Here is a 27,433-nt window from a genome sequence, read left to right on the forward strand (position 1 = left end):
TGGGGTCCCCATGTATGAATAATAAAAATCTAGACTCAGTTTTTAGTTTTATGTCACCATAAAGTATGGGATTGTCATGCCATAGAAATTCTGTTTTAGAAAGTAAAGAAATATTTTTATTCCTTCTAAAGCAAAACAGAATAAGCATTAACTTGAGCGGTATTTTTTTCCAGTTTGCAAATAAAGCTCTGAGATTTCTACAAATTTAAAATATAAATTATTCTCTGGTGGGTTTTTTCCCTGCAGGTTAGTTGCAAAGTGTCACAGTTCATCTACCTGTACCTGATGGGTTGCAACTACTTTTGGATGCTGTGTGAAGGCATTTACCTGCACACTCTGATTGTGGTGGCTGTTTTTGCTGAGAAGCAGCACTTGATGTGGTATTACCTTCTTGGCTGGGGTATGTGATTTCACCTTGTGGTTTTTCAGGTCAATGCAGCCTCTTCCTCCTTCAAACATCTGTATCTCTTGCCTCTCTGAGCTGTAGGTTTGAGTGATGATGGCACAGCCCAATTCTTTGTCTGTAGTGTTTTAACAAGCTTAGAAATATTAATGTAGGAAATTGTGTGTACCTCTGCTGAGAGAGAGAGAGAGAGATTATGCATTTCTGGAGTCAGGAAGTGACTCCTCCTTTGCATAGAGAAAATAGTCTCCTATTATAAAAAAGACCTTAAGAAGTAATTATTCATTGTTCCTCACCTCAAAGATGTTTATTCAGGAATGAATGTTTGTTTTCAGAGAAGTCTCGCCGTGCCTAGGGTGGAGGGTCAGAACTGAGTTAGAGATGGCTGAGGATTTATTTTTCCAGCAGCTCCATTTGACCTGTATTGTTCACTAAGCAAACACAGAATAGCTGTAACTGAAGATCTCAAGTAGTATCGGTATCAAAACTAACACGCCAAGCTTGCTCACTTCAGATAATGCACAAGGGCTTACTCCCGAAGTGAAAGTGAAGGCTCTGGCAGCCTCGCTGTATTGGCACACTCAGCTCCAGTGTGACTTGGTACCTGGGTCACTGTCCCACTGCAGGCACAGCTGAGGTGTGGCTGGAAGGTGCTCAGCAGCTTTTGGATATCAGGTACCACCAAAGTGTCAAGGGCCCTAGATGATTAATTTGCTTATTCTTTTAAATTTTTTTCATTTGGCTCGATTTCCTGAGTCTAATTTCAAAGTTGTTTTCTAAATACAGCAAGGTACTGATAGCAGTGAGAACATGCTCACCACTGGTCATTCTGCTAAGGCTGTGCTCATGTATGCAATCACCATTTTAATATTACCTTCCAATTTGGTACCACTGCAGATTGTAGCCTGAAAAACATCTGTGTTAATGAAGATCTTGTTACGTTCTAAAAAGTGAAAAATTGATTTTCCTTTCTGTGTGTTGCTGTGGATTTCTTGGCAAGTCAGTGGGATAAGGTTTCACACAGCCCTCAGAAAGCAATCCAACAAAAGGAAGTTTAAATTGGTCTATGTTAGTTGATTTTCTCTGCAGGTATATAGTTTGGGTGAGGTGAAAATATAGAAAATTCCTGCAAGATACGTAAGTTTACTTTGTTATTAACCAGATTTTACTAATGAGGAAAATACTTGTTTTTCTCCACAGGCTTTCCACTGATCCCTGCCTGCATACATGCCATTGCAAGAAGTTTATATTACAATGACAAGTAAGTAGCTTCAGCTTGCTTAGCAAAACTTTTATATTTTCTTTAAGGTAAAAAATAAACCAAAGCTAATAAATGCCTTCTTTTTTTGTTTTTTCTTTTCCTGTCTGTTTTCTGTAGTTGTTGGATCAGCTCTGATACTCATCTGCTTTACATCATCCATGGCCCTATTTGTGCTGCTCTCTTGGTAAGCATTTTTCAAATAATATTTTGTTTTCTTGTTTGTTTTCTGGCTGCCCTTGATGGACGTACAAAGGTAAGAGCCTTTAGCTAACATTTAGAGGTCACTGTCACTAGTGAGTCTGCTGCTTAACCCTGCAGGTGCCTCAGACACACAAGATACAAGAGGTCTTGGCCTTATTAAGGATCTGTGCCTGTGATCCTTTGAGAAACTCAGGGTTTTCGATGTTGATTATCATTCCACTCAAATGCTAGCAACAAGGAAGGACTAAACCTTACCCTGGAGTACTAGAGGGGAATTTAAAATCCTTCCTTTAGCTGAGCATGCCTCTTATGCCCAGGCTAATTGCCAGGTGGACCCTGATAGAAGCTTCATTGTGTCACTGTGCTGTGGCCAAACAGCCACCAGACAGTCTGAGGTTCAGGGAAAGGGGGTTTGGATGCCAGGACTGACTGTGGGTGGGAATATGGGATGGAGAGAAACTAGAGCAGGCACTTTGTGACAGAACCAGTGCAAATGGTTCTTCCAACAGCTGTGACTGCCCCTGTTCTGACACTAATTTAGCACTGCCTGCTTTGGCCACTGGGGTATTGCAGCTCCTCTGTTTCTGGAGTGCTCATGAAATCTCAGAGCATGGTGTTCTGTCTGACACCCCTGGTTAATGCCAGCTCTATTCAGTGTTCACTACTAAATGAAATTCTAGGTGAGTAACTGAGGGCATTACTGCATAGAGATCAATCTTGCACGTCAGTTGCACTAGGACTGGATTTACCCTATGAAATTCAGTCAGTATAGAAATTCAGTCAGTCAGAAATAGGTGTGTACTGAAACAACTGTCTACATAATGAACCCAATTAGTGTAGAGGCATTCCGTATGTGATTAGCCCCTGACTGTGTATGACAGTCATTTGTTTGATTGTAACAGAAACCTTGAGCTGATCTGGCCAAAATGCTGAGTCCATGGCTGCTGACTTCTCTCCCCACTTTTCAGTTCACAACACAAAGTTGATTAAGAATGAAAACCTTAAATAACTTGATGGATATAATTTCAGTTTCTGATCTAAAATTTCCCCTTCTGTTAACATTTTAATGAATACCTGTGGAGGGCATTCCGTGCATAGAGAATTCTCTCAGAAGACCATTGTATAAATCCTGGGATTCTTGTGACTCCCTTTTTCATTCACAGAGAAATTAACTAGTGAACTTAAATTTTGAAGACTGTGATGATACCATGACACACCTGAGCCCCTCTGTGTGGGCAGGCAGAGCAATACCCATGAAGTTATTGAGAGCTGTGACCCTTGGGGTGTGAATTATTGCTGGTAATCTCTTGTCCTGTCAGTCAGGTCTGCTGTATCTGTTAATGTAAAGATCTGCTGAGCTCTAATCTGTAAACTTAAACCCAGTCCTAAATCCTTTCAATTTTTATTCTCTCTGCTTTACACAGAAGATGAAACCCTGTTTTCACAGAAAAGTATCGGGATTTTTTTTGGTGGGTTGTTACTTCCATTGTTCTGGGGTCTCCTCACAGATATATCATTTAAGTTCTTTCAAGCTGAATGATAATTTGTATCAGAATTTTCTTTAAATGGCAATGTAAAAGTTTCTGTAAAAGCTATAAGACTGTACTATCTTCTATGAAGTGACCTCATTTTAGGATGTAAGGTCTTTTTTTCTCCTTCTAAGCAGTGGCCTCCACAAAATCACACTGCAAGTAGCCAGACTCCTGTGGGATTCAAATGCACTGGATCTGTCCCAAATGATCAAGTCTTGTTTCTATTCAAGGCCACATTCAGAATGTTCTTTGATTTTGCTGGAGGCATAATAATCATCTCTTTGGGGTTGGTCTGGGCAGAGTCTTTGTTCATCCTCTTTGCAATTTACAACTTTGTTCACTTTTGATATTCCTATATTTTTCATGACCCAAATGAAAGTGTTTCCCCTGTATTTTATTGCCTCAGTACAATCAGTAAATTTATTTTGAAAATCATGCAGGAATAACAGATTAAACCGCATATCTTGCCTGTGATGTGAAAGTACTTTAAAGGAGTTGGTTACCTTTCTGGAAGCAAAAAAAAATAAAGATTTTTTTTTGTTTCTTTATATTCAGAAAAGACAAGGCAGGGCTAAAGATGTTAGGTTAAATGCATGTGTTTAGGCTTTGTGAACAGAATCCTCATTTGCTTAAGCAGCTTGCTTGCCAGATACAATTTCCACACTTTACTAAGCATGACCTGCTTTAGTAGACATTTAAGCAACAACATTAAACTGCAAATTAGATAACGAGGGGGAAGACACTCTTTCTATATGCAGGAGCAGATCTCAGAGAATGTGAAGGGGACTGTCAAGTGCCAGGGAGAATTGGCAGAAACCAATGGGAATTTAACTCTTTTACATCACTGAAAATTCTACAATTACATAAAGTTAAAAACAACGCTGCTTTTATGGTCCCTGTTGTTACATAACTGTGGTCAGTTCTTCTGCCAAAGAAACAGGTTGCACTTTGATTGGACTTGTCTTCAACTGACCATTAAATTACATCTATCTAAGCAATCACAATTAAAGAAACAGTAGAGGGTGATGTTAGTTTTCATGCTAGATGAATATTGATCAAAATGATCAAAATCCAATGAGAGGGGGAAGGGAAAGGAATTGGTTTGCTCTTTAGTGAAAGCAGTAGTGATTTCCATGTAGATTTCAGATGTGCCAGTGCTCTTGTGTTTTTGTTTGTTTGGGTGCCACTGGATTATTTAGCTATGCCATTATTTATATAAATATTGTCACAGGGGTGTTCCTTTCTCCCCATAATAAAGTTATTTATTGGTGTTGCTGACAGACCATTATAGATGCAAGTTCTGAGTGAAGGTGGGCTAGAAGGAAATTCATGTGCTCCCCACTTTGTTTTTCATGTCCTTGTGTTTAATGACTTTTAAGCTGAACTCGGTGCAGGCTCAGGTGTTTAGAAGTTGAATGCTCAGTTGTGTCCAAGCAGGCAAAGATACGGAGCTGCACAACTGCATTAAAAGCCAAACAATAGCTACCAACTCATATCTAAGAATATCTGAGTGCCTTGAGTGAGAATGGCCTGTTTATATCATCCTAAGGAAGAACTGAAACAGAATTCAAACCTGCAAGGATTACTGTACTACTATTACTATACTACTGAGTGCATATTTCAGCATGGGGAAAAGCAGAAATATCAGGGACATAAGGAGAGTTTAATTCAAAAACTGCAGCTCCTGTTGATTTGGGATCTTGGCTTCAGTTCACTGCCACTCTCAAGCCAGAAGCTAAATGCTCCTGAGTTTCCATATAGGCACCAACACTTTTGTTTTTTTTGTCTAGGATTGCCTTCTCTGCCTTTGTTTCTATTTTTTCTCAGTTGCCCTGTTCAATTTTCAGGTCACTGTGGGGCTGTTGCTATTTCACTCTGTGTTCATTCTGCAGAACCACAACAGAGGTCCTTTGGGCTTTTCCAAACCATCACAGTCAATTTCATGATAATGTGCATGCAAGGAGTTCCACTGCCCTACTTTTACTTAAATGTAAAAATCTACTTAGCACCTCACTTAAAACCAGGACTTGTTTTCATCACTTGAATTAAAAATTCAGTTCAGCCCGATCTCACTCTTATTTTCTGACAGAAAAGATACTCATCAAAACTTGGTGCTATATACTTGTACTGACACTCATCCTGTTCTCCTCTGCCCTCTGCTTTGCCTCCTACAGCTTTCTCTTTGCCCTTTTAGCTATTTGCAAACGCTTTGCATGCTTAATTTTGTGCATTTTGGTTTTGATGGGTGAAACAAATAGAAAAACTCTGTGCATATTGTAAAAGAAACAGCTCGTTGAGTGTTGCTATTTATGCCTGGCTGCTGCAACATTCATCTTCAGTTAGCTCATAAGGACAATGTTACAGGAACTGGCCATGCTACCAAAACATGAGAGGGCAGAAAACTCAGTGTTTGAGACATGTTAATGTTGAACAAGTAGATTTGAGAAGGATTAAATTTAGAAATGGAGGAAGGGCTCATTGTCTGCACGTACTATAGGAAGTTGGATAGGGATCGTGGGCCACATAAAATCTAAATAAATCCCTCGAGAAAGAATCAGAAGACCTTGGCTGTTTAAACAAAGCTTAAAGCTTAAAGGAGGCTTCCAGGAGAAATTCATGCAGTAGTTTCCTATGTAAAACAACTTCCTGTTAGAATGATTTAAATAGCATGTAAGTAGAGTATAAATAACACCCCATATCTGTTTGGCCATGTTGCTATAATAGCACACAGCTATTTATTCTGAAAACCTGAACTGACAGGAAGAATTCTGCCATGGCTGTGGAGGCAGCGTGACACCCGTGGTCTGAAATGCCTTCCCTGCTTGCACTTGTGCTACAGCAAGACAGAGCCTCCTCCTAGACCAGCAATTCTGAGGTGTTTTGGAAGGGAGTTGTCTGTCTGTCTGCCAGCTTCTTCCCCTACCTCCCTTTTGTCTCTAGTTGTTGGCAAGGGCAGACAATCCTCTGGAAGCTGAGATAGGAGCAGAGCCTGTGTTTCTCCCTTCCGTAGGGAGCTCCCCAGAGCTCCTCTGTCCTGTCTCTGTGCCTTGGATAAGGAAGGGGATGGACTGGCTGAGCTCTCAGGGTCTCAGCTACCTGCAGCTTCCACCAGGGCTGCACAGGAGATGCAGGTGGGGTGGGATCATCCCTAAGGCTGCTGTTGCTCTGGTTACTCATCCTTGGGGGATGTGTGTGTTATCCATACACATATTTGTGTGTGTATGTATCAAGTTTTGTGCTTGCTCACAGTGACAGTTTGGGATTTTTTTCTGATTAAACTGAAGGAACAGAACAGACCATCTCTAGCAAAAAAGCCTTAGTACCTATGGAAATAAACAAGTTCAGTAGTGCAAGGGAACGACATAGAGCATCATCTCAGTGCTTGCCACATTGGCAGCTCTGCTGAAAGAATAAAAGATCCAACCATTGGCTACTATAAGAATGCCAAATCCACTGTTTGTCTAGAGAAATATACAGTTCCTTGTAGCAGCATTTTGCCTTTTTTTTTTATTATTATTATTATGACTTTTTCTTCTCTATAAATTTACCAAATACATGTCTGAAAAATAAAAAGCAGCTTTTTGAAGAACCATATTTAAATACAAGGAGAGGAAAACATCATCCTCTCTCTTGATGAACCTGAAAAGAATAAATTCTTCACTCTTGCACTGTTCCTGACAGCAGAGAAAAAGGTGTGTGGTTTGTTACCACTGGCAGGTACCTGGCTTAGAGAGTTTGAGGAATGGGTGTGGATAATGGAAGTTAGAGCCACATCTCAGTTACATAAAGGTGTTTTCAAAGATGTTTATCTGATATCTCTTGTACAATCACAGTGCTAGCCAGGCAGTGTGAGTTTGTGTTGTCTGGTGTCCAGTCTCACAAATCAGTGTGTAGGATTATTTTTCAGACCTCCTTCTCAATGTCATTTTCTTTTCCAACAGGTGAACCTTTTCTTCCTGCTGAATATCGTTCGTGTTCTCATAACCAAGCTGAAAGACACCCACAAGGCTGAGTCCAACCTGTACATGAAAGCAGTGAGAGCCACCCTGATTCTTGTCCCACTCCTTGGCATTGAGTTTGTGCTGTTCCCATGGCGACCCGAGGGCCGGATCGCTGAGGAGGTGTATGACTATGTGATGCACATCCTCATGCACTACCAGGTGGGAAGCAGCACGCAGCCCTTGCTCACCTGAGCTCAGAGCAGTTGGCATGGCAATCAGATAAAAGATAAATGATCATGCTGTTTCAATTTTTAAAGATCTTCATCCAGTAGTCTTTGACTTCTCAACATGCTGAATTCTCATTTAATTGTCTTCCAGTTTTCTAAGGAAAGAAGCATCATGGCAGAAAGCTGGTCCTATATTTTTAGTGATCTATTTTAAGAAATAATTTATCATATTTAGATTTGTCCTGCTTTTTTTTTTTTTGCTATCTATGTCTGAATTTTATCAGAAACCTTTAATTATCTCACACTTGAAATTGCCCATAAGCATATGAATTAAAGCAGAATCTTTGTTTTTATTTTACAGGGTCTACTGGTGGCTACAATTTTCTGCTTCTTTAATGGCGAGGTAGAGTAACAACTTTTACTGTATCTATAATAATTTTTATTTTTATATATTTTTGTTTCAGCAATTAAGGATGTGGGTTTTTTTATTTTTTTTTTAATTTTATGTCTAAATTTGTCTAAATTAAAAGAAGAAAACAAAGTATCAGGATGCCAAGAGCAGAGCTTGGAAAGGACTGTGCCATCATTCATGGCACCAGTAAGTGTGTTAGGACTGATTCTTGGGTGCTAAGCTATACACATTTGTCTTGATTAAGAAATTGAAGAGACTTGTCACTTTGCTATGAAGTCCATATAAATATCATAACACTGAAAAGCAGTCCAACAGCCAGAAGATTTATTTGTCTGTGTTGGAAGCTGTACAGGATGTTATCCTGGAGAATCACTGCTTGGTCCTTCTGTAGCAGGAACAGGACACGCTGCACACGTGTTGCTGGGCTGTACCCTCAGCAGGGGGCTGGAATTAGATGGTCACTAAGGTCTCTTCCAAACAAACTCCTTCTCTGAGTCTGGGATTGTTTTATGACTTTTCTCTGGGAAAATTTTAGGCTGAGGTTTGGAAATTTATTTATTTGGAAATTTGGTTATTTAGCAAGAGTGAAAAGCACCATTCCAACAGTCCGACCCTAACAGCTCTGTGCACTGAGGGCAGGAATTTGTGTGGGTTAGAAGTGAGTGTTTAAGGTACCATGATCAGCCAGTTCCAAGGACAAACCTTATTCTGACATAAGAGGATTGTGCCAGGTTTCAGCAATAGATGATATTGATCCTGTTGAAGCTAACAAGCTTTGCTGTTATCTTGGATAAGTCAAGGTCCCTGGAGTGCACAGGGTGACTTTCATGTAGAAACTCTTGCCCCAGGCTGTAGAGAGTACACTTCAAGAGGCTTAGTGTCAGAGATCAAAGTAGTATTGAAGGCTAAAAAAATATATCTAAAATTGTTGATGTTGCTCTTGCTTGCAAAAAAAAAAAAAAAATCCCAGCAACCCCAAAACAAGTGAACAAAACTACCTCCACCAAAAAACTAACTGGTAATTTGCCAACACGTTTGGCAGAGGAACAATTGCAATGCTATACTCATTCCTACACATCTGTTTGCTCATTTGTTCTACATTTAGTGTGGTTACAGTATAGGCTGTAAGCAGAAATGTGGGAGTAACCAGATGTTTTCTTAGGGTTTTTTATCAGATGTTCTAAAATTGTGTCAGTGTTTTTCTATTCTGTTATTGAGCAGTAATTTTTACTCACAGGTTGATATTTGGTTAATGCTAGAAATGTTTCATGTGGATTGCCCTTCCTTCTCTTCCCAAGTCGAAGGTTTGCAGAATTGCAGTGAAGCTACCATGGGCTTTGAAGGTTTATTTGCGTGTCAGTGTTGTGTGTCCCGCCACACAAATGCGTGAGTCCCACTGATATTTTGCCAAGGAGCCAGAAAAGATGAAGATGGCTTTCTCTGAGTTCAGTGGGCCTGGAGCAGGGGCCTTGATCTGATTTTAGCATAGAGTAGATGCAGGTTCAAGCCCCTGCTCATAGATTGGCTTCAAAGCAAGAACATCATTAAGTATTCTGGATCAAATCTGATCATTTGCCCTTGCTCTGCACTGATATTTCACGCACTCTTTCCCTTCTACGGAGCAGAAAGCTCAGGATGGCTTCAGAATGCCATAGTATAGTTCAGAATGCCTTCTAAAAACAGGTATTTGGAAAAAATCAGTTTGTTCAGCTCCAGTGTAAAATCAGGGAGGAGGGGTGGAAAACCTCAAAATTTCTGCAGTTTTTATGAAACAACATTGTCTGCTGCTCAGTTCTGTCTTCATCCTTTGCCTCTTCCAAGGCTGTTTTTAATTTTAAATTATGATTGATTTTGAAATCTATTCCTGTGTCTGATCATATTTCATTGTTACAAGCTCATATTTTTTAACATATCCTCTTTTGCTGCGTAAGAAAAACCAAACCTGAGTCATGTCCTAAATTCACCATGGGCTCATCAGTGGTAAAAGATGAGCTCTTCCACAACTCCTACAAATACTAATAAGTGAATCACTGCTGGAATATCTACAGGCAGAATAATGTTTAAAGCAGGACTTAGGTATTTTAACATTTATTAATTTAGGAATTCAATTTTTAGACCACAGACCTTGACTTAGTTAAACATACATGTCTGTATTTGCTCTCTAAAGAGTGGAAATTTGTGTCTTTTAAACCACTTTTGGGTTCAGTGCTTCAGTGACCACTATTTGCTTTTTTTAAAAATTATTTTCAGTACACCTTGTTCAAGAAGGGACTTAATGCTTTATAAACAACTGTATAAGTGAGGAAATCCAAGGGTTTTGAGAAAGTAGGTAGGGAAAAATGTCAGCACATAAAAAATGGGTTTCCTTTGTCCCCTGAAAGGTTCCAGCCCCGGCAAGTGGGGCTGCAGGCACTCATCTGCTCCCCTATAGTCTGAGCAGGGCCTGAACAGACCCTGCAGCTGCAGCGTAGCTGGGCTGCACAGGGGCTGCTCCTCATCCCCTTCACAGCAATACCTCCTGAGAGATTACAGAAGGAGCAGCACCAGGGACTGGTGGCAGCACTTGGCTGCACTCAGTCTGTGTTTTAAAGGTGATGCTGATGTTGGAATTGACACTTGGAGTGACAGTGGGGCAGAGATTCCCTGTGGGATATTAGCAATTTTAAAATGCTAAAAAGCACAATTTTCTAAGTCTTAGCCTTTCCCAGCTGTTACTGTACATTCTAGTGTATTTTGCACCAAATATCAGGCACCAAATCCTGTTCAAGCAAGACACTTCTGACCAAAAAGTGAACAAAATTGATCTTCTAGGATAGAACTTCAGTGAAGAGAAATTAAGAAATGTAAGAAAAATAGCTGGTATGTGCTGCTGACTGTAGCCAAGGAACATGTCCAGTTTGCTGAGCAGAGCAGCCAGGGATGGCCTGTCAAATCCAGTTCTTACAGGCACTGCAGCTGTTGGTCACAAACCTCCTCCAGACAGGATGGATGTGCAAGCCCTTCAGCTTGGATCTTCTGTGGCAGCCCTTCCCCAAGGACACTCACATTCTGCTCATGGGCCAGCAGCCCACAGAGTGAGATGCTCTCAACACATCATGTTTTCCAGCTTCAGATGGCCTAGCTTGGCTTTTGGGGTCATACAGGCTGTGGCCATAGGAGAAGTTTGTCAGAGATCTCTGATAAATCAGTAGGGATAATTCCTGTTGAAATTTTAATAACAGGTGCTGTAATGATCTTACAGATCATTACATGCTTACATGATCTGTGTAAGCCTTGTGGGGTTTGTTTGCTTTTTTCTTCCATTTCTCTGCCCTACAGAAATGCTGCCATGAAGATCATAGTCTCAGGTTTGCAAGGTTGTACAAGCTGTTGTACAACAGATAAGATAGATAAGGCTGTGTTGTGGTTTGGTTTGGGTTTTTTTTTCTCCTGGTTGGCTACTGAGCTCTTTAACTTGTCTGATACTCAGCATTAAGCTACCAGTGTTAAAGGGCTGACTGGAAGGAGTTCTTCCTGCAAACTCATCAAAGCCAGCCATTATTAAGTTATAAGGTGAGAAAGAAAGAATGAAAGAAAGACTCTTCCAGCTGGAACCAGCATTTCTGTTAAGGACTGAGAAGCACAATTATATTATCACAATGTTTTTCATTCAATGCTTTTCTTAATATCCTTTCTTGTAACAAAGTTACAAAGTTCTCTCCCTCCTGAGCTGAATTTACAGCTCCATGCTACTGCTCAAAGCTGAGGAGAAAGTGGTAAAAGTTATATTTTCACTTTGTGGGCAGACACATATTGTTAAACAGAGCATAATTGATTTTTCCCATCTTCTATAAATGATTGGAAGGTTAGAGAAGACTGAAAGACATTTCACAATAGATGAAAGGATGTAAGACCCTACAAGAACAGACACACAGCAGGACAGAGGTGCAGTCCTGATTCAGCAGTAGGAGAGGCTTTAGGAAGAATGCCAGGAATATACATGACTAACTAGAAATGTATGGAGAGAGCGTGATGGGCACTGGGGCAGGCAGGGAGGAAATGCTGTTAGCCTGTACAGGAAACCCTTTTTATAGCTCTGTCCCTGGCATGGAGCAGCTGGACTGCTTTCCCCTGGCAGTAGCTCCAAGACATTTGTCTTGCAGGGGTGCTGGTGGCTCTTAGGAGCTATGGAATCCTTTGGGTATCCTTTGGAACTGGTTAACAAATGTTTTAAACAAGCAAAAATAAGATAGACAATTGTTCCTGAGAACCAGGAGAAGTGTGGGAGAGGACTGGAGTGTGTCATTTGGCAAGCCTAGTTTATCTCCCAGCTCTGCCAAGAGACTTCTTTGACCTTGTTAAGCCGTTTAGTTCCAATTGCTGCATTTTCCTCACCTCCAGCCTGTCTTGTCTAAAGAGAAAATTGCTCAATGTGTAATTTTTTGCATGTGTGTCTTCAGGAGAACGAATTGAACTTAGCTTAGTGATGAACCAGATTGATGCCAAATTCCAAGCTTCCCTCTTGGAAAAGCTGGAATTTTGAATATGCTTCATGTCTTGGCTTAATGATAGATTACAGGAGATGGATTCAACCTCTGCAAAGACTTAAGGCACTGTGTTGGCTCTATTCTAAGTTTCTATGCAATGCACACATTAATTAATCAAAAACTTCCCATGCTTAAACAAGAACTCTGCCTTTAGACTCTGAAGAAATACAGAATTTTGATATGTATGAAAAGCATTAAGACCTGAAACTCAAAATTATGATAATTATGATTATTGATTTCTCAGTGTTTTGAGATTTGTGTTTAGATGTTTAAAGTGGATTAGAAAGTTTTTATGAACAGTGAGAGAGCACTTCCTTTGCCCTAAAATGCTAATTTGTTATGTTAATTGGTTGATACTTCTTTCCTTATGCTCTGGCATTTCCTTGTAAAGGATTTGAGAAATATGAAGGTCTCCTTTAAACAGAGGTTTCTGATACCAGACTGCAGGAAGTCTAAAAACTACATCCCTTTCTTTGTTTTTGTTTTTGTTTTTCATGATTAAAGCCAGAGTAAAATTAGACAAAAGGAGCCATTGTGTGAGGGAAATGGAAAGCAAACATGAGCCCTGAAGACATATAGAAAATCCTAAAAATATTTACCCACAATGTAAACATTTAACTGGGGCAGTCACTGTTCACTGGTTAGCAGTTAGGACTGCTTTTGGTACAAAGTTTGGCTGAAAAGGAAATTAAATATTCATGACCCATAGGCAGTTTCTTTAACATAGAAAAATGTTTGGAAAAGCAACAACAGGAGCTATTACCATTGTTAGCATTCCCCACTTGGAATCTTTCCTGAAAGACTAATTCCATGTGAATTTCATTAATGCAACACTCCATTCTGCACAGGTGTTTAACCATATTGGAGGGGAGGAAAGCCATGACAAACATCACATCCTTTCAGTGGAGGCATTTAACCCAATGGGGCCTTCAGCTATTTTATCAGCTTTGTTTTTAACTCTGGTAGACATGTGGAGTTTAGGAAATTGTGTTGAAGGTATGGTCAGAAATTGGGGAAGACCAGCTTGTGCCAAAATCATAGTAAATGTAAATTATGGTGTGTTGAGAGTAAATGAATTTACAGCTGCTGAAGATGTGGCCTTTTGAAAATAAGGATGAACAGAAATTACCTTTTTCAACTGTTTCTCATTTGTCTATGCTGGAGTGCAGTTCACAGGGGAGGAGGCAGAAAATTGTATGGCTGCTGTTCCTCCGGTAACATGTGCTTTTTCTGAGCTGCTAGTACACTACAATTGTAAAATGCCATTACTTCACACCAAATTTGCTGAAAAATAGCACTTACCTAAGTGGTGAATAATTCTGAACATCTCAAGTGCTATGGCCCGTGGGGTAGGCATCCTTGTCCAGGATTGCTGCTGCTGAGACACCATTTCCGTGTCCTTCACGCAGCAGAGAAGGAAGCCCCTGAGCTGTCCCGCAGTGGTTTACACACGTTTTGCTTTGTCTGGGGCGCAGGTGCAGGCTGTCCTGAGAAGGCACTGGAACCAGTACAAGATCCAGTTTGAGCACAGCTTCAGCCACTCGGACGCCATGCGCACGGCCTCCTACACCGTGTCCACCATCAGCGACGTGCAGGGCTACGGCTACAGCCACGACTGCGCCAGCGAGCACCTCAATGGCAAGGGCTACCACGACATGGACAGCGTGGCACTAAAGACTGAGAAGCTCTACGGCTGAGGAGCTGCCCTGGGACCCGTGCCCGCGGCAATCCACGGCTGATTCAGTGACCTCATGGCCAGAAGATCTTACCTACCTTGGGATATGTTATTCTCCTGAATGATGCAAACTAAACCAACACGCTTCTCATACATATATGTGTGTGTTTGTGTGTGTAGCTACACACACATATGCATATGTATGTTTGTGTTTCTGTGTATCTATACAGTATGGACTTCTGTACATATATATCTATATATGTATGTGCATTTATATAAGGATACAAACTTTGCCTCTTCAGTTTCTACTGTGTAGACAAAGTTGGCAAATATTTGTACAAAGGGAATCAATGAAGGATTTCTTATTTTCTTGGAAGTTTGTGTAAGACTGTGCTGTGTTGAAGCCACTTCCTTTGCCTATGGAATCTTTGAGTGTAAATACCCTACTCTGTTGTCTTAATTCAACCTGAAATAGAACAAAGCAAAATGGTTTAAATAGGTGCAATAATAAGAAGTTTTCCAGGTTCTTTTTTTGGCATTCATTTTTTTGTCTTTCAAAAAAGCCTGACAGGTAATCTGTGGTAACAGATTCAAAGACAGATACTGCTGTTTTGTTTAAAGAGATTGATGTTTTACTTTGGTTTGGCCAGTTCATTTTCTTCCCACTGTTTTACACCAAGCACAGAGACACCACTTCAATGTGAGCCTTGATGTACTTCTGTACTGCAGTGTAATATCTTGCACCAAGATTTGAGCAATTTTATTTCAGCTATTTCAGGATATTCAGAAGTGTCTCCTTCTCCTGAATTGTATGGAAGTTTCTTCTGGATTTAACAAAGACAAGACTGATGAGGCCTCCCTGTCAGAGAGCAGAGGAGTAACCTGAGTCACTGTAAGTCCCTCCAGACACTCGTAGTAACTGCAGCTGGTGGAACTTCACTGTGTGCTTAAGGAATTTACTCAACTGGAGAAGATCATGTACAGAATTCATTGTAGCATTGTTCTGATTTTACTTTTACCTTTTTTCCCTGGCCATATGCTTCATAACTTATTCCTTCATTCTTGGGGCAAAGTTTTGCTTCATTTTGTGGCTGTTTTTGTTGTCTGAGATGAGCGTGCAAGACTGAACACAGTGCACATGATATACTACCTTTAAAGCCAGTATATGAGACTCAGACTAATCAAGCAAACTAATGTTAGTGATTCTCATTATTTGGAAAATCCAGTATTAAGTTTGTATTATAAAGGTTCAAAACTTCATGGATTGAGAATTTCAGCATTATTTTGGATTGGTTGATTCTGAATCTCTGTCTCATTGAATTGGTTAAGAACAGTACTTTATACATTTCTTTGGTTCTGCTGGTGCATAAAGGTCTCACTGAAAACTATGAAGTTGTCAGGAAGGTCTTGAGAAAATGTGTCTTTATAGAAATTTATATTTTTGTTAAATCTTTGTGCTTTAAAGAAATAGTAGTTTTGTTAAGTGGAATGACAAAAATGCTCAAGAATGAGGGCATGAAACAAGGTGAGTTCACTGAAAATTAAAAATGTAAGAAAAAATTGTATACATTGCATTTGCAGATAAGTCTACTTCAAGAGGGGAAAAAACAAAATCAGGCAGAAGAAAAGTTGATGCTGGAACTGTGACAGACTGTTTGGCTAATGAACATATTTCTCATTTATGTAGTCCAGTCAAAAAATTGGAAGACAGTTCTTTCTGAGACCAGTTTGAAATATTTTTGCATACAACATTATTGTATACAAAATACCTTGACTTTGACATTCAAACATTTTTGTCAGTAGCTTTTCTCTACACTTCTTTAGTGTCTAGGTAATTTTCAGTGTTTATTACTTTGTGAGTTCATAAGGCATTAAATGCTTTGTACTTAGAAAACATTAGGAGGAATGTGGCAAGTTCATGCCACTTGCACCTTTCTTTAGTTTTTTTTTACAGTTCTTGTGTCTGGAGTTTGAATATAGAAAGTGTTTTATTAATGATTTAGTTTCACAATATAGAATCCCAGCTAGGATACACAAATAAAGACTTCTCTTCTGCAGGGCTGTCTGGTCAGTGGATGGGAATGATCTGAAGAATCTCTTGGATTGTGTAGTGTGGAGTACACTGCACTCTGAGAAATGGCAATCAGATGTCACAGTCTCTTAAATTTTAAGAGTGAAAGAATAATGTCTGCTACAACGTGACTAGAGGTTACAACTCTGCTTGCTGATCTTTGTAGTGTTACTGAAAATCTGTGCAATGTTCTGAAGATACCAGTGGTGCAGAAAATCCCTGCTCCAGCGTAGCAGCTTTCCATTTGTGGGACCAGATCATCAGCTGGTATAAATCTGTCTTGAGTTCCCTTTGCAGAGTCTGCAGGTACCACTGAGACTCAAAGCCCAGACAGGTGTCCATTTTGACATGCTGTAAGCCCTTTATGGCATATTATTAGACAATTATTTCATGGTACCTGGTGGATTGTTGTTGCAATTAACACATAGATGTTGGTTTAGAGTGCGATACAGTATTAGATTTTAATTAAGCTTCATTTTCTGAAAGGCAGTTCAAATTTAACAGACTATGGATTTTGTCATACTTCAATACATACTTCTAATTGCTCTCTGTCCTCTATTAGAGAAACTCTTAACGATAATTTAGGAGAGAAACTTGTTTTTATACAGAAATTATCCTACTTCTAGGTGGACAATCACAGCTTCCTTCTAGGCAGACACACCCCCATCTTCACTTTTGAAAAGAGACACATCCAGCTGGATGTGCAAGAAAGTCTTTCTGGCTCTGAAGAGTCACGTGGTATAGCAGAGCTATATTTCCCCTCTCCTGCTGAGGATAGATAATCTGTTTTCTAATTTGCATTGGAAAATACCAATTCCTTATTTTGTCTTCCTACCTCACCTTTTTTCAGTTTCTACATAGCTAAGAGAAGGGTCTGCTTCTTAAAATGTTTTTCTGCCACTGTAAGTTAAAATCAAATCCTTATGCTGATTTCTCATGGCTCTTTTCTACTTTAGAGAATGTTGTAGTCCATAGCTGTATTCTCTGGGATGGAGGTAAACTCTTTTGGTGGGGCTGTGAGATTCCTTTGAACATGCACATTATTATTTGTTTATTACCTGTTATTATTTGCTGTTACATTTTTTTTAATTGAGGATTTATTGTATCAATCTACAGGGGCTACAGCAATAGTTGTCTTATATTTGTTATCTGTAACACCAGCATGTTATGATTCAGTGAGAGAAGATGTCTATTTTTAATGCTACTGTCTTCAATTAATAAATAGCTGCATTGCAGGGTCCCTCAGTTGGTTGTTTAATGTTGACATTTATGTTATGCAGTTTTTCATGGTGGTGATCTACAAGAGTATTTGGCTGTAGAAATGCTGCAACATGTACTCCTTATTGATGTCAAGAAACATTTGGGCTGGCAACCAGGTAACATTCATTTATTGTACTTTGTAAATAAGATTAATAGAAGCTATGGCATTGTATTTATTGCATACACTAAGAACAAAATGGAAAAAATGTGAAGTTATTTTTTTGGTTGTTCATTTTCACCTTGTTCATATGAATCATGCATTTTAATTGCTGAGAGAAGTTTCTGATCAATAAAATATTACTCCATTTATTCATATCTCTTGTGCTGTAATATAACAAAGCTGATCTAAATTGGCTTTCACAGATGTCTTAAAACTCTGTGCTAGTTAAATATTAACCCAGGGAGAAAGCAATTACATAGTGTTAATAACAATTATTCTGATTTTAAGTGGTTTTCAATACTTATATTAAATACTTGAATGGTCAGTTTCTGGAGGAAATTTGTACAGATAATACATGACATAAAATTATTTACCTGAAAGTTTCATATTCCTATTTCTTGTCTTCTGAATCCACCTTTTAATAAAAAGTTATTAATATTTACTTACATTAAGCCAAAATGTCTGTTTCATCAGGAACTAACAGCAGAGTAGAGACTAAATTGAGTGTATCTGTCTTCTTCATCCCATCAGTCAAGGTGGAGGTAGATAAGCAAAGCTTATGATGAGCTTATTATGAGCTCAAAAACCCAAGCAATATTTAAGCACACCAGGGGATCTTAAATATTGGGTGTTAATACTACTGCCTGCCTGTTACTCCTGTTTAAAGTGTGCTAATATCCATCCAAAAAATGCACAATCTCCTGCCTGTCTTCATGACTTCTAAGAAAGAGCCTGTAATTCCAGGTAGGTGTTTTTGATCTTCAGTTCCTAGCACCAGATGTCAGGCAGTGGGAATTGTTATGGACTCTGCTCACACTAAGTTATATCTGTTCCTTCAGTTCTCTACCAATACTCCCACTTACTGATTCTCTGTATGTTCAGAGTTAAATCTGTTCCATTTAACAATTATTCTTTACTGTTATACAAGTAACCATAGAGAAGAAGCAAACCAAATCCCCCAAATTCAAAAGCTGCTCCTTACAACATTTTATTGTAACTCATGCCCAGCAGTAGAAAAGGAACACAAATGATGGCTACAGTAGCATTTACAGATGCAGTATAGGTGCCCAAGAGCAATTAAACAGCAGAATGAAACACAGCATCCTACCCTCCTCAGACTAAACAGTGATCCTTACACTTCTGCATAATCTTAAAAGGGGAAATGTTCTTATAGCACAAGTAGCCTCACAGGAATTGAAACAAACTTACCAATATCCATCAATATTGACACAGAATCCCATTTCACTCTCTGCAAGATACAGAGATTAATGCCTTTGGAAGAATTCCAATCACTCCAATAGTGTATCTTGCACATTCTTGTCATGGCAGCCACCACTGAAGTCAAAGTTTTAAACCAAAGTTTTAGCTTTTGAGAATTATCTGACTCTAAACATCTGTGTGACAAGAAAATACAAAATTCAGTTTGAACCAGACAAAATCCATTCCAAAGTGAGTCTGACTGCAAGTGCAGAGGTGACAGACCCCTCTGTATAATTGCAAGTATCTATCATCACCCTACAGCCACAGCTCTTTAACATCTTTTAAACCATACTCCCTAAATGAACAATTCCAGTTCATCCACATGGAGTTCAATCTTCATTTGAGGCAAATGACATACAAGAGTCTTTTAAATTAAATTCAGTTTTATCACCTTTCCCTAAATTTTAAAGATATTTTCAACTACTACTTTTAATGTCCATTGAAAGTTTTCTTCCCCTCAACAAGATCCACCACTCTCAATGAAAACCCCGATGAAAGGAAAATATCATTTGACTATTGATAATTCCTTTTAAGCTTAATGCATTGTTTTATGTGAATTTAACAAAATACAAATACCAAAAAATCAAAGCCTGGTTTCTGAAAAGAGCTTACACACATTTGTTAATTCCTGACGTAAGATGAACAAGCTTTTCTGGAAATTCAGATTTCACAATCAGTATCAAAATGAAAAATTGCCACAAAGGAAGAAGTGCCCAGAGGTTCTGGGGTCCCTGGTGCTGTCTGGTGAATCCAAGTTCTTTTGGTGGATGCAGGCAATCTAAACTGAGTTCTTCCCTGTGAAGGAGCCAGGAGCAAACCCTTTGATGCAGAGAACTGGTTTGGAGCCAGTGGGCAGAGTCCAGCTGGGAATTCCAACGTTGTACAGCAAATACATAATCATAAGCCATGCACAAATTATCAAAGGAGAAAACAGGCTTGAAAACAAGCATTCATGTATTTGTTTAATTCCTTACCTTGATATTTGCAAATGAAAGGTGACAAATGTTTGCCTGTAGCAGAGGAATTCCTTCCAATGGTTCTCCATGCATTGGACAGGGATCACTGTGAAATGGTGGTGTCTGACACAGTAAAGTCCATAGGCAGCTGTTCCCTATTGTGGCATCTCCAGTAGCTTTGCATATAAATATTTAAGAAAACAAAATACTGAATTAGGGAACAACAATATTTAGATGCTACAAAAAGTAGATTGCACTAAACAGAAATAATTATTAATAGGGAGTTAACACAATAAATGTGATGATAAAAAAACATTTCTAGATATGAGGGAATTAGAGCAAAGGGGACAAAAAGTAGAATACACTGGTTTGTGCCTATTTTTCTTTTTTTTAAATGTGCTATAAAAAGTTTTCAAATCAGAGTGTTGCTATCTTTCAAACCGCATATTTATAGACTTAGAGAAATTATAATGACTTTGTCCCTTATTCTCCCCTGGTTGTAGACCTGAAACAGTAGAGAAGAGCTAGGAACCCAAATACTTAACCACATTTTCCTTAGCTAACCTCGAACAGGTTAGCCTATATAGGAGCCAAATTTAGTGCACTTAGTAGAGAGCTCCAAAGTGCATTTGGCTGGGTTTCCTGGAGGCATCTGCAGCCATGTATTCCCCAGAGCAGTGTCCATACCCAACTTGAGTTACTCACAGGGAACTCCCATCCTGTGATGCCACATGGACTCCGGGAGTTGTCCTTGAGCACCAGCTCCTTCTGTCGGAGTTTGGGAAGATGATTACAGTAAGGGTTTCCCTACTCCAGGGTTTGTTCTCAGAGCCTGTAGGCATTCAGACACCAGAGGTACTTCAGAATCTGCAAGAACCAAATTCATGGCAAGAGCTCTTGGTCTGAGATGACTTGAAGATTCCTAAAATTTGTTACTATTCCATGGGTTATAGCACAGTGCAGTGTCCCCAACTCTTACAAAAAGCATCTCCATTTAACACAACTGGGATGCTCTTTATCCAGATGATGCAATGGACTTGCTAAGAATTTAGACAGAATACCAATGCCTTCAAAATCATCATAGCAAATACCTGGTGTAAAACTAGTTAAATTTCAGATGATTTCAAGGCATGGACTCTGAACAGTCCTTTCCAATCCAATTCTGTATTTGCTATCAAGTGTAGAAATTGTTTCCCTTTCCTTTGTCAGGGAAATGACAGTAGCTATTTTTCATTTAAAACTAATTACCTCTTATTTTTTCCCACATGGACTCATTTCTAACAGTCAGGAGTGTTCTAAATAGCCTTCTCTAGCTGTAATTAAAAAGCTAATTAGAATGATCTGTAAATCATGTGTAAAAAAATTATTAGAGAAGAAGGTTCAATCAAGAAGCTTTCACAGAAAAGAAAAAAACATTGAAAGCAAAAATAGAAATATGCTATAGCAAAACTTCATAAATGTTTTTGTTGCAGACAACAACAGCACTACTTACATTTTCATTATATAATGCAAAAAGATTTTTATCTTTAAGCCATGTAAACTGAGGTTTTTTTAGAAGTACAAGCACTCAAAGTGGTAAAATATACTTTAAGTTTCAGCAAAATATTTTGAATTTCACACCTTACTGTCTGTCCCACCACCTCAGATCACAGTATTTCTCCAGCACTGGCATGATTTTTTATTATTTTCAATAAAATCTTCCTCCCATGTCTCAGTATTCACCAAAGGCCAGGCCCCAGCAGTTATCTATCTATGTTCTACAAGATGCTTTCCTTTACACCAGTTCTCTCCAAAGGTCTTGGAAACTGGAGGTAATACTGCTCCAGCCTGGCATCTTTTCCCAGCTGTGCCAGGAGCAGCACAGGAGGGCAATCACCAGCACTCCCTGAGTTTCATGGCACAGGGATGAAGGAAGTGCAGCTTCAGAGAGTTTTTACCTCACTCATTTCCTAGGCAAAGTTGTTCTGGCACTGGGGAATAACTGGCATTGCTCCTTCCTGCAAGGAAAAATGCACAGAGCTCGCTTCTGGCTGGACTCTCCCTGCTGAGCTGTGGAATCGCTTGACTTTCCCCTCAGTCACTCCTTGTTTATGCCTTTTAGTGCTGCTGAAACAAGTGATGGGAGCAGGAATCCCCATCAGTTCTGCATGCAGTGGTGGCTACAAACAGAAAACCAGATAAATCTAAGAATTCATCCTATTCCCAATCCAGCAGAAGCATAAAATAAATAAAGCATAGAATTACTAAACATACAGAGACAGTAGGAGCACACTGCGAGCAAATAACACCAAGGTCATGGGTTCAGTCTCTGAACAGACCATTCCCTTTGGAGTTGGACCCAATGGTCCTTGTGGGTCCCTTCCAGCTTAGAACATTCTGTGATTATGACCAGAGACAACATTAGCATGTAAAGCTTATAGAGCAGCGCTACCAAAAAAAAAAAAAAAAAAATTTGAAGAGAAAGTGAATAAAAACTATGCTTATACTGATGTGGACAGTCGCTGTTCTGTCCTTGCAAAATAATTGTACTTTAGAATAAAGAAAAACTGCACATCCATCTATTTGCCAAGACAAAGAAATCATTCTTATTTCTGTTAAAGTAATACTTGCTGTCAAAGGTATTTACTGTAGAACTAAATACCATCTCCTTTGCCTAGGCTAGATAGGAAAGTTCCCATAGACTTAAGGGAAGCAGTTTGGATAAGATGTCCAGACCATCCTAAAAGTATTGAAGTGAGCATGAGCTTTTTAAAGGTTGAAAATTCTTTCTTTCTTAATAATGTCTTCCTTGGTTGCATCTGAAAGCAAAAACCTGTAGAATGATTAGCCTAGTAGTGGTTTCTTCTGAACCATAACTAAGTTGTAGAGGACTAGTGTGAGTTTGGGTTAAATACAGGTGGGTGGGCACCATTAAATAAATAAAACCTAAAAAGCAAGTTTTCCCTGCTTGCTTTCACCTAGTCCTTGAACTAGCATTGTTACCATATTCATAAACCAGCAGCATCCATGCAGTCTGCCCGTGGAGCACCTTTCTGGCATGTTCCATTCACCAGCTTCTTAACAACCACAAGGAGACCACAGATTCCAACTCATTTTGCATTTGACCAGCTGGCTCTGTGCTCATTCTAACTCTCCTATATGGGCTTTGTGCTATCTTTGTTGAAGTCCTGTACGTTTCTTTTACAGGGTGTGTCCTCTAATCAAGGGCAAGGTAGCTGTGCATTCTGATGGACATGCTGTGTATTTAGCAAGGTACACGTAGAGAATCAACATTTTCTTCAAGTCACAAATAATTGGCATCTACTGGAGAATGTGAGTTACCACAAAGGGAGAAAATAGGCTCTGAAGTACGTTAAAAGACACAATGAAAAAAAATCATGTTAATGGTGCCCTCAGAAATCGAACACTGAAATTATTACCTTTTCCTGGTCTTTTGTGTTAGGTTTCAAGGCCCACAATGAACTGAAGGATGTGATGTACTGAAATCACTGTATGCATGTCTGACTTCAGGGCACAATGGGAAAGAACAGAGGGGTACCTGCAAAAATGGGTTGCTAAGATTAGAGGGGTTTTATCGCTGCTGCTTCATTGCCATCATCATCAGGGTACTGCAGCGAATCTCCTTTTCTAGACCCAGTGTGATTTTGACCAGTGCAGATAATGCACTGGCTTGATAATTACAGGTCCAAAAATTACACTTCCTTGCATAAAATAGATATTTAAATTTAAAAGAGACTGGCAGGTATTTCTGTAAAACCATTTTCATACTCCATTTTTCAAACAATGCATCTCAAGGGCCATACTAAAGATACATGAAACATGATCTAGTATGTTCTTTTGAATGCAGCGAAAGGCACAACAGACTTTTCCTCATGTGAAGTGTAAATAAGTGTTTAAAAATAGAGGAGATCCTCTCACTAACAAACACAGGGTGAGAGCAAAATGTTCTCGTTTTAGTGATGACAGAAAATTCAGAAAAACTTTACTTCTCCCCCTTTGCTTTGAACTTGTCACTATATTTTTGCAAGCTCCCTTCCTCATCTGTAAATACTCAGCATGGTCATGTGATAGGAAATTACAATATTTTAGCCTCTCCAACTATGTGTCATTAAAATCATTGCACTCTGCTTTGAGGCTCAAAGTTAATTCATCTGCAGATGAGTGTGAGAGCCTCTGAAGGCTGCACACTCCCAAGGAGCTGCGAGCCCCAGACCTACCCAGCCTTGGAGAGGTGCATCTGCCCTGCCAGAGCTCAGAGAGCCACGGGCAGGGTCTGAGCTCCCAGACATGAACAGTCATGACAAGAGCCATTTTTACCTGTCAGTTCAGTGAACATCTCTGACCACCCAGCCATCCTGGAAGTAAACTTCTTCAGGGATTCTTTTTTTAGCTGACACTGCCTGACGCTGGATTATTCTCTTCTTTCCTGTAAGCCACATAGGAACATCTGCAAGAGAAAAGCTCCTTTAGACCTGCACCTCTCCTGTGAATTTGAACAGGGCCAGACATATTCTGACTTTTTATTGTTTAAATATTTAGCTAATTTGCCTCCTCTGAGTCTATCTTGGTTCTGTTCTGAGATGTCCTTTTCAACAAATATAATTTTTAATGTTTTGGAGGGTTTTATTAAATCTGTTGCAGTACCCATCAGTAAGTGCCCCCTTCATACGCTGGCAGTTTACCACAATAACTATTCCAGACTAGCTATTCCAGAACTCCCATTGTGAACACTATTCCTCTCCAGAATAAAAACAGGTTTGTGGAGTTTTTACTTAAATTGCTTTATTTATGTTGCAAGAAAATATTTTCAACCATGGAGTATTTTTTCTGGAATATCTACTCTGGCAGATGTCCAAGCACAATTGTCCCATCAGTAGCAAATGGAGAAGTAAACCAGAGCTCTCCAGCAGTCCAGGGCATATTTTGAATCTGTAAATCAGCATCTTTTAGTACTAGGTCCTTGTTTAATAATTTTGTTGTAAAAAAATACTGGTTTTGTCCACTTGCCATATCTGGTATATATATATATCTGGTATAGCCCACCATTCAGCAAAGAGTCACAAATATAATTTTTCTAGGTACAGAAAGAGAAGATATCTTCGTTGCTTAAAAAAAAGAATGAAAAAAAAAAGTGCTACAGAAAGCTTATAAGCCTTCAAGAAGGCTGTCACTCGAAATCTGTGTGTGGGTGAATGTGTATTTTACAAATGCACAAAAGCACAGACATTGGCAATAAAACAAATTTTACAGCTCAAACTCCATTTCCTCTATGAAATACAGTAACTAAACTCTGCTCTAAGAAAATGAATCAGCTACTTTATTTTAAAGTTATTTTCTGAATTGTAGTTTCCCTGTATTAGGGAAATAGCGAAGGAAATATTTGGTTACTTTTAGAACAAGTTGAAGTGATTCATTAAAAAATTATTTTGTAGGGAAAAAGTTGATTATTTTTAAAATGCTATGATAAAATACAGAGCAGAAAATCAAAATATTTTATACATTAAAAATATAGAATATGAAAAGCAAAATTCTGAAATGCTAACATTTATCATATTATTTTCTCTCTGGTCTTTTATCATATTACTTTATCTTTGGTCATATTTAGACCAATATGCCTTGGGTTTATGCACCCCTAACATTTTCCTGTTGTCCACACATACCATCATTTCAAACACAGCGGATTAAATCTACTCCCATCACCAATTACTGGTGCAGATCCCAGTTTTTAGATCTCTGCCTTGCAGCGTAGTCTCCCACATGAACAGCACAGCTTGATCTAGCACTGAGATCTGCTGTAAACACAAACTCCAGCTGCCTCCTTCAGCTTCAGAGTCTGCCTGAGCTGCTCCCTGGACTCCCTTCCAATGGCCCTTTCAGCTGTGGGAGCAGCAGTGTTGAGTCACGCTGAAGAGTGGCTCCTGAACTGCCCACAGGGATGGATCTGCTCTGGGTAACCTGTTCCTGTGCCTCACCACCCACACGGCACAGAAGAAATTAGGATTCTTTCCTAATATCCAATCTAAACTTGCCCTCTCTCAGTTTAAATATCCTTCAAGTGATAACGGCACACTGCCTTAATATCGTTAATGTTATTTTGTATCTTCTTACCTTGAACAATAATCCTGGATTCTTAAAAAATTCATGAATATGGCTTTCATATTTGGGGCAAAATAAGAAAGTTGTAGGGGCTTTTTATGTTGTCCGATGTCGCTCAAAGCAAAGGGATGCTTTGGGCTTTGTCCTTTTAGCCAGTACATTCAAATCCTTAAAACATTCCAGGTTTATATTCAATTTGTGAGTCATGCTTTATATCTAAAACACTCATCTGTCTACTCTTGGAAATGAGAAGAATCTGCCAAGATAATTTTTGCAAATTTTTTTTTTTTTTCTTTTCAGACAGTTTCAAGCACTGTGGCCTGTCCAGACTTTCTTTTCCCCAGCCCAACCCAATTAGATTACAAATATTTTTCTTCATCTGATCACAACAGTGCTAAGATTTGTTGGTGTCTGTGATGCACAAGCTGCACAAGTCCAGTTTTGCTCACAGCTGGGCTGTGCCAGTATTCTCCCTGGAAAGGTCTCCACACAGCTGAAGTTTACCCCTGTTGTCCCAGTAACAAAACCGCTCAGGCTGCTCACCAGGAGCTCGGCGCAGCTCTCATCCCTCGCAGAGCAGCAGTGGCACATTGCTGATTCATGCAGCTCCCCTGGGCAGAAGGTCTCCGAGGGCTCCCTTCCAAGGGAATCGATACTCGCCGGCAGCTGAGCCAGCGGGACGCTCGCTGGGCCCCAACAGAAATCCGTGTGCTCACCTCTTCCCCAGGACCCTTATGTTCAGTATTGCCAATTACATTATCCTCTGGCTATGGGCTGACATTCCTGCTTCTTTCCAATGTTGCCCTGAGCCTCTGCGAGGTTCTGTTTCCTCTTTTAGGTTCCTAAATAAATCCCTGCACTTGGACAAAGGGCAAATGTATCTGAAGTGGAGAGAAGTTGGCAAATCGTAGCCTGCTGCAAGAGAGAGTCCAAAAGGCCACAAGCTGGTATTCTGCCTGTTTCATTAAATTAATACACAAAAACACCAACTGTTGGAAAGATATCTGACCTAGCATCTTTCAAATCATATTTTTAAAGAAGTGAAAATATTCCCTTTCTTACTTACTTAATTATTTTGAGTCTGTTTATACAACACAGTCCTTTGGATTAATTTGTTCCCTGCTACAGCTAGGTGCCCATTCTCATTTCTCTGTATTCCTCCCCAGAATGACAAACACCCAGCTGTGGACACAGGAATTCTAGGCTCAGCTTACAGCTTTCTTCACGTTACCTGCAGCATGGCTACTTCACAGATCTTGCTGGTCCATTGCTGAGCACTCATGAAAAGCACATTGGAGAGATTATGTATTCTTAGCCACAAAAAGCACTAGAGAGTCCCTCTACTATAAGTTGACATCAAAAAATAAGAAGTTCTTTCCAACTTCCACAATATATATGGTGAGCTTCCATCAGGTAGTTGCATGAAGCCATGCATAACACTCAAAGCAGAGT

General features: G+C 39.4%; 1 protein-coding gene and 1 long non-coding RNA gene across 3 annotated transcripts in view; one reads left to right on the forward strand and one right to left on the reverse strand.

The window, feature by feature from the left end:
* Positions 1-17,818, forward strand: part of CALCRL (calcitonin receptor like receptor) — a 63,505-nt gene extending 45,687 nt beyond the window's left edge. For both annotated transcript variants that reach the window (XM_058839845.1, XM_058839846.1), the window contains exons 8-13: positions 247-400; positions 1,604-1,664; positions 1,782-1,848; positions 7,339-7,557; positions 7,927-7,968; positions 13,979-17,818. In XM_058839845.1, the coding sequence (XP_058695828.1) occupies positions 247-400; positions 1,604-1,664; positions 1,782-1,848; positions 7,339-7,557; positions 7,927-7,968; positions 13,979-14,200 (765 nt within the window). In that variant the 3' untranslated portion in view covers positions 14,201-17,818. The remainder of the gene's footprint in view (positions 1-246; positions 401-1,603; positions 1,665-1,781; positions 1,849-7,338; positions 7,558-7,926; positions 7,969-13,978) is intronic.
* A 325-nt stretch (positions 17,819-18,143) lies between these two features.
* LOC131579628 (uncharacterized) lies at positions 18,144-26,811 on the reverse strand. Its single transcript, XR_009277745.1, has 6 exons — positions 26,525-26,811; positions 24,203-24,332; positions 21,823-22,044; positions 20,591-20,752; positions 19,904-20,061; positions 18,144-19,792 (listed from the first exon to the last, which is right to left on the reverse strand). It is a non-coding gene; the product is annotated as an uncharacterized LOC131579628 (long non-coding RNA).
* Between the last annotated feature and the right edge of the window lie 622 nt (positions 26,812-27,433).

Source organism: Poecile atricapillus, chromosome 5 (genome assembly GCF_030490865.1).
Source record: "Poecile atricapillus isolate bPoeAtr1 chromosome 5, bPoeAtr1.hap1, whole genome shotgun sequence".
NCBI classification, from domain to species: Eukaryota; Metazoa; Chordata; class Aves; order Passeriformes; family Paridae; genus Poecile; species Poecile atricapillus.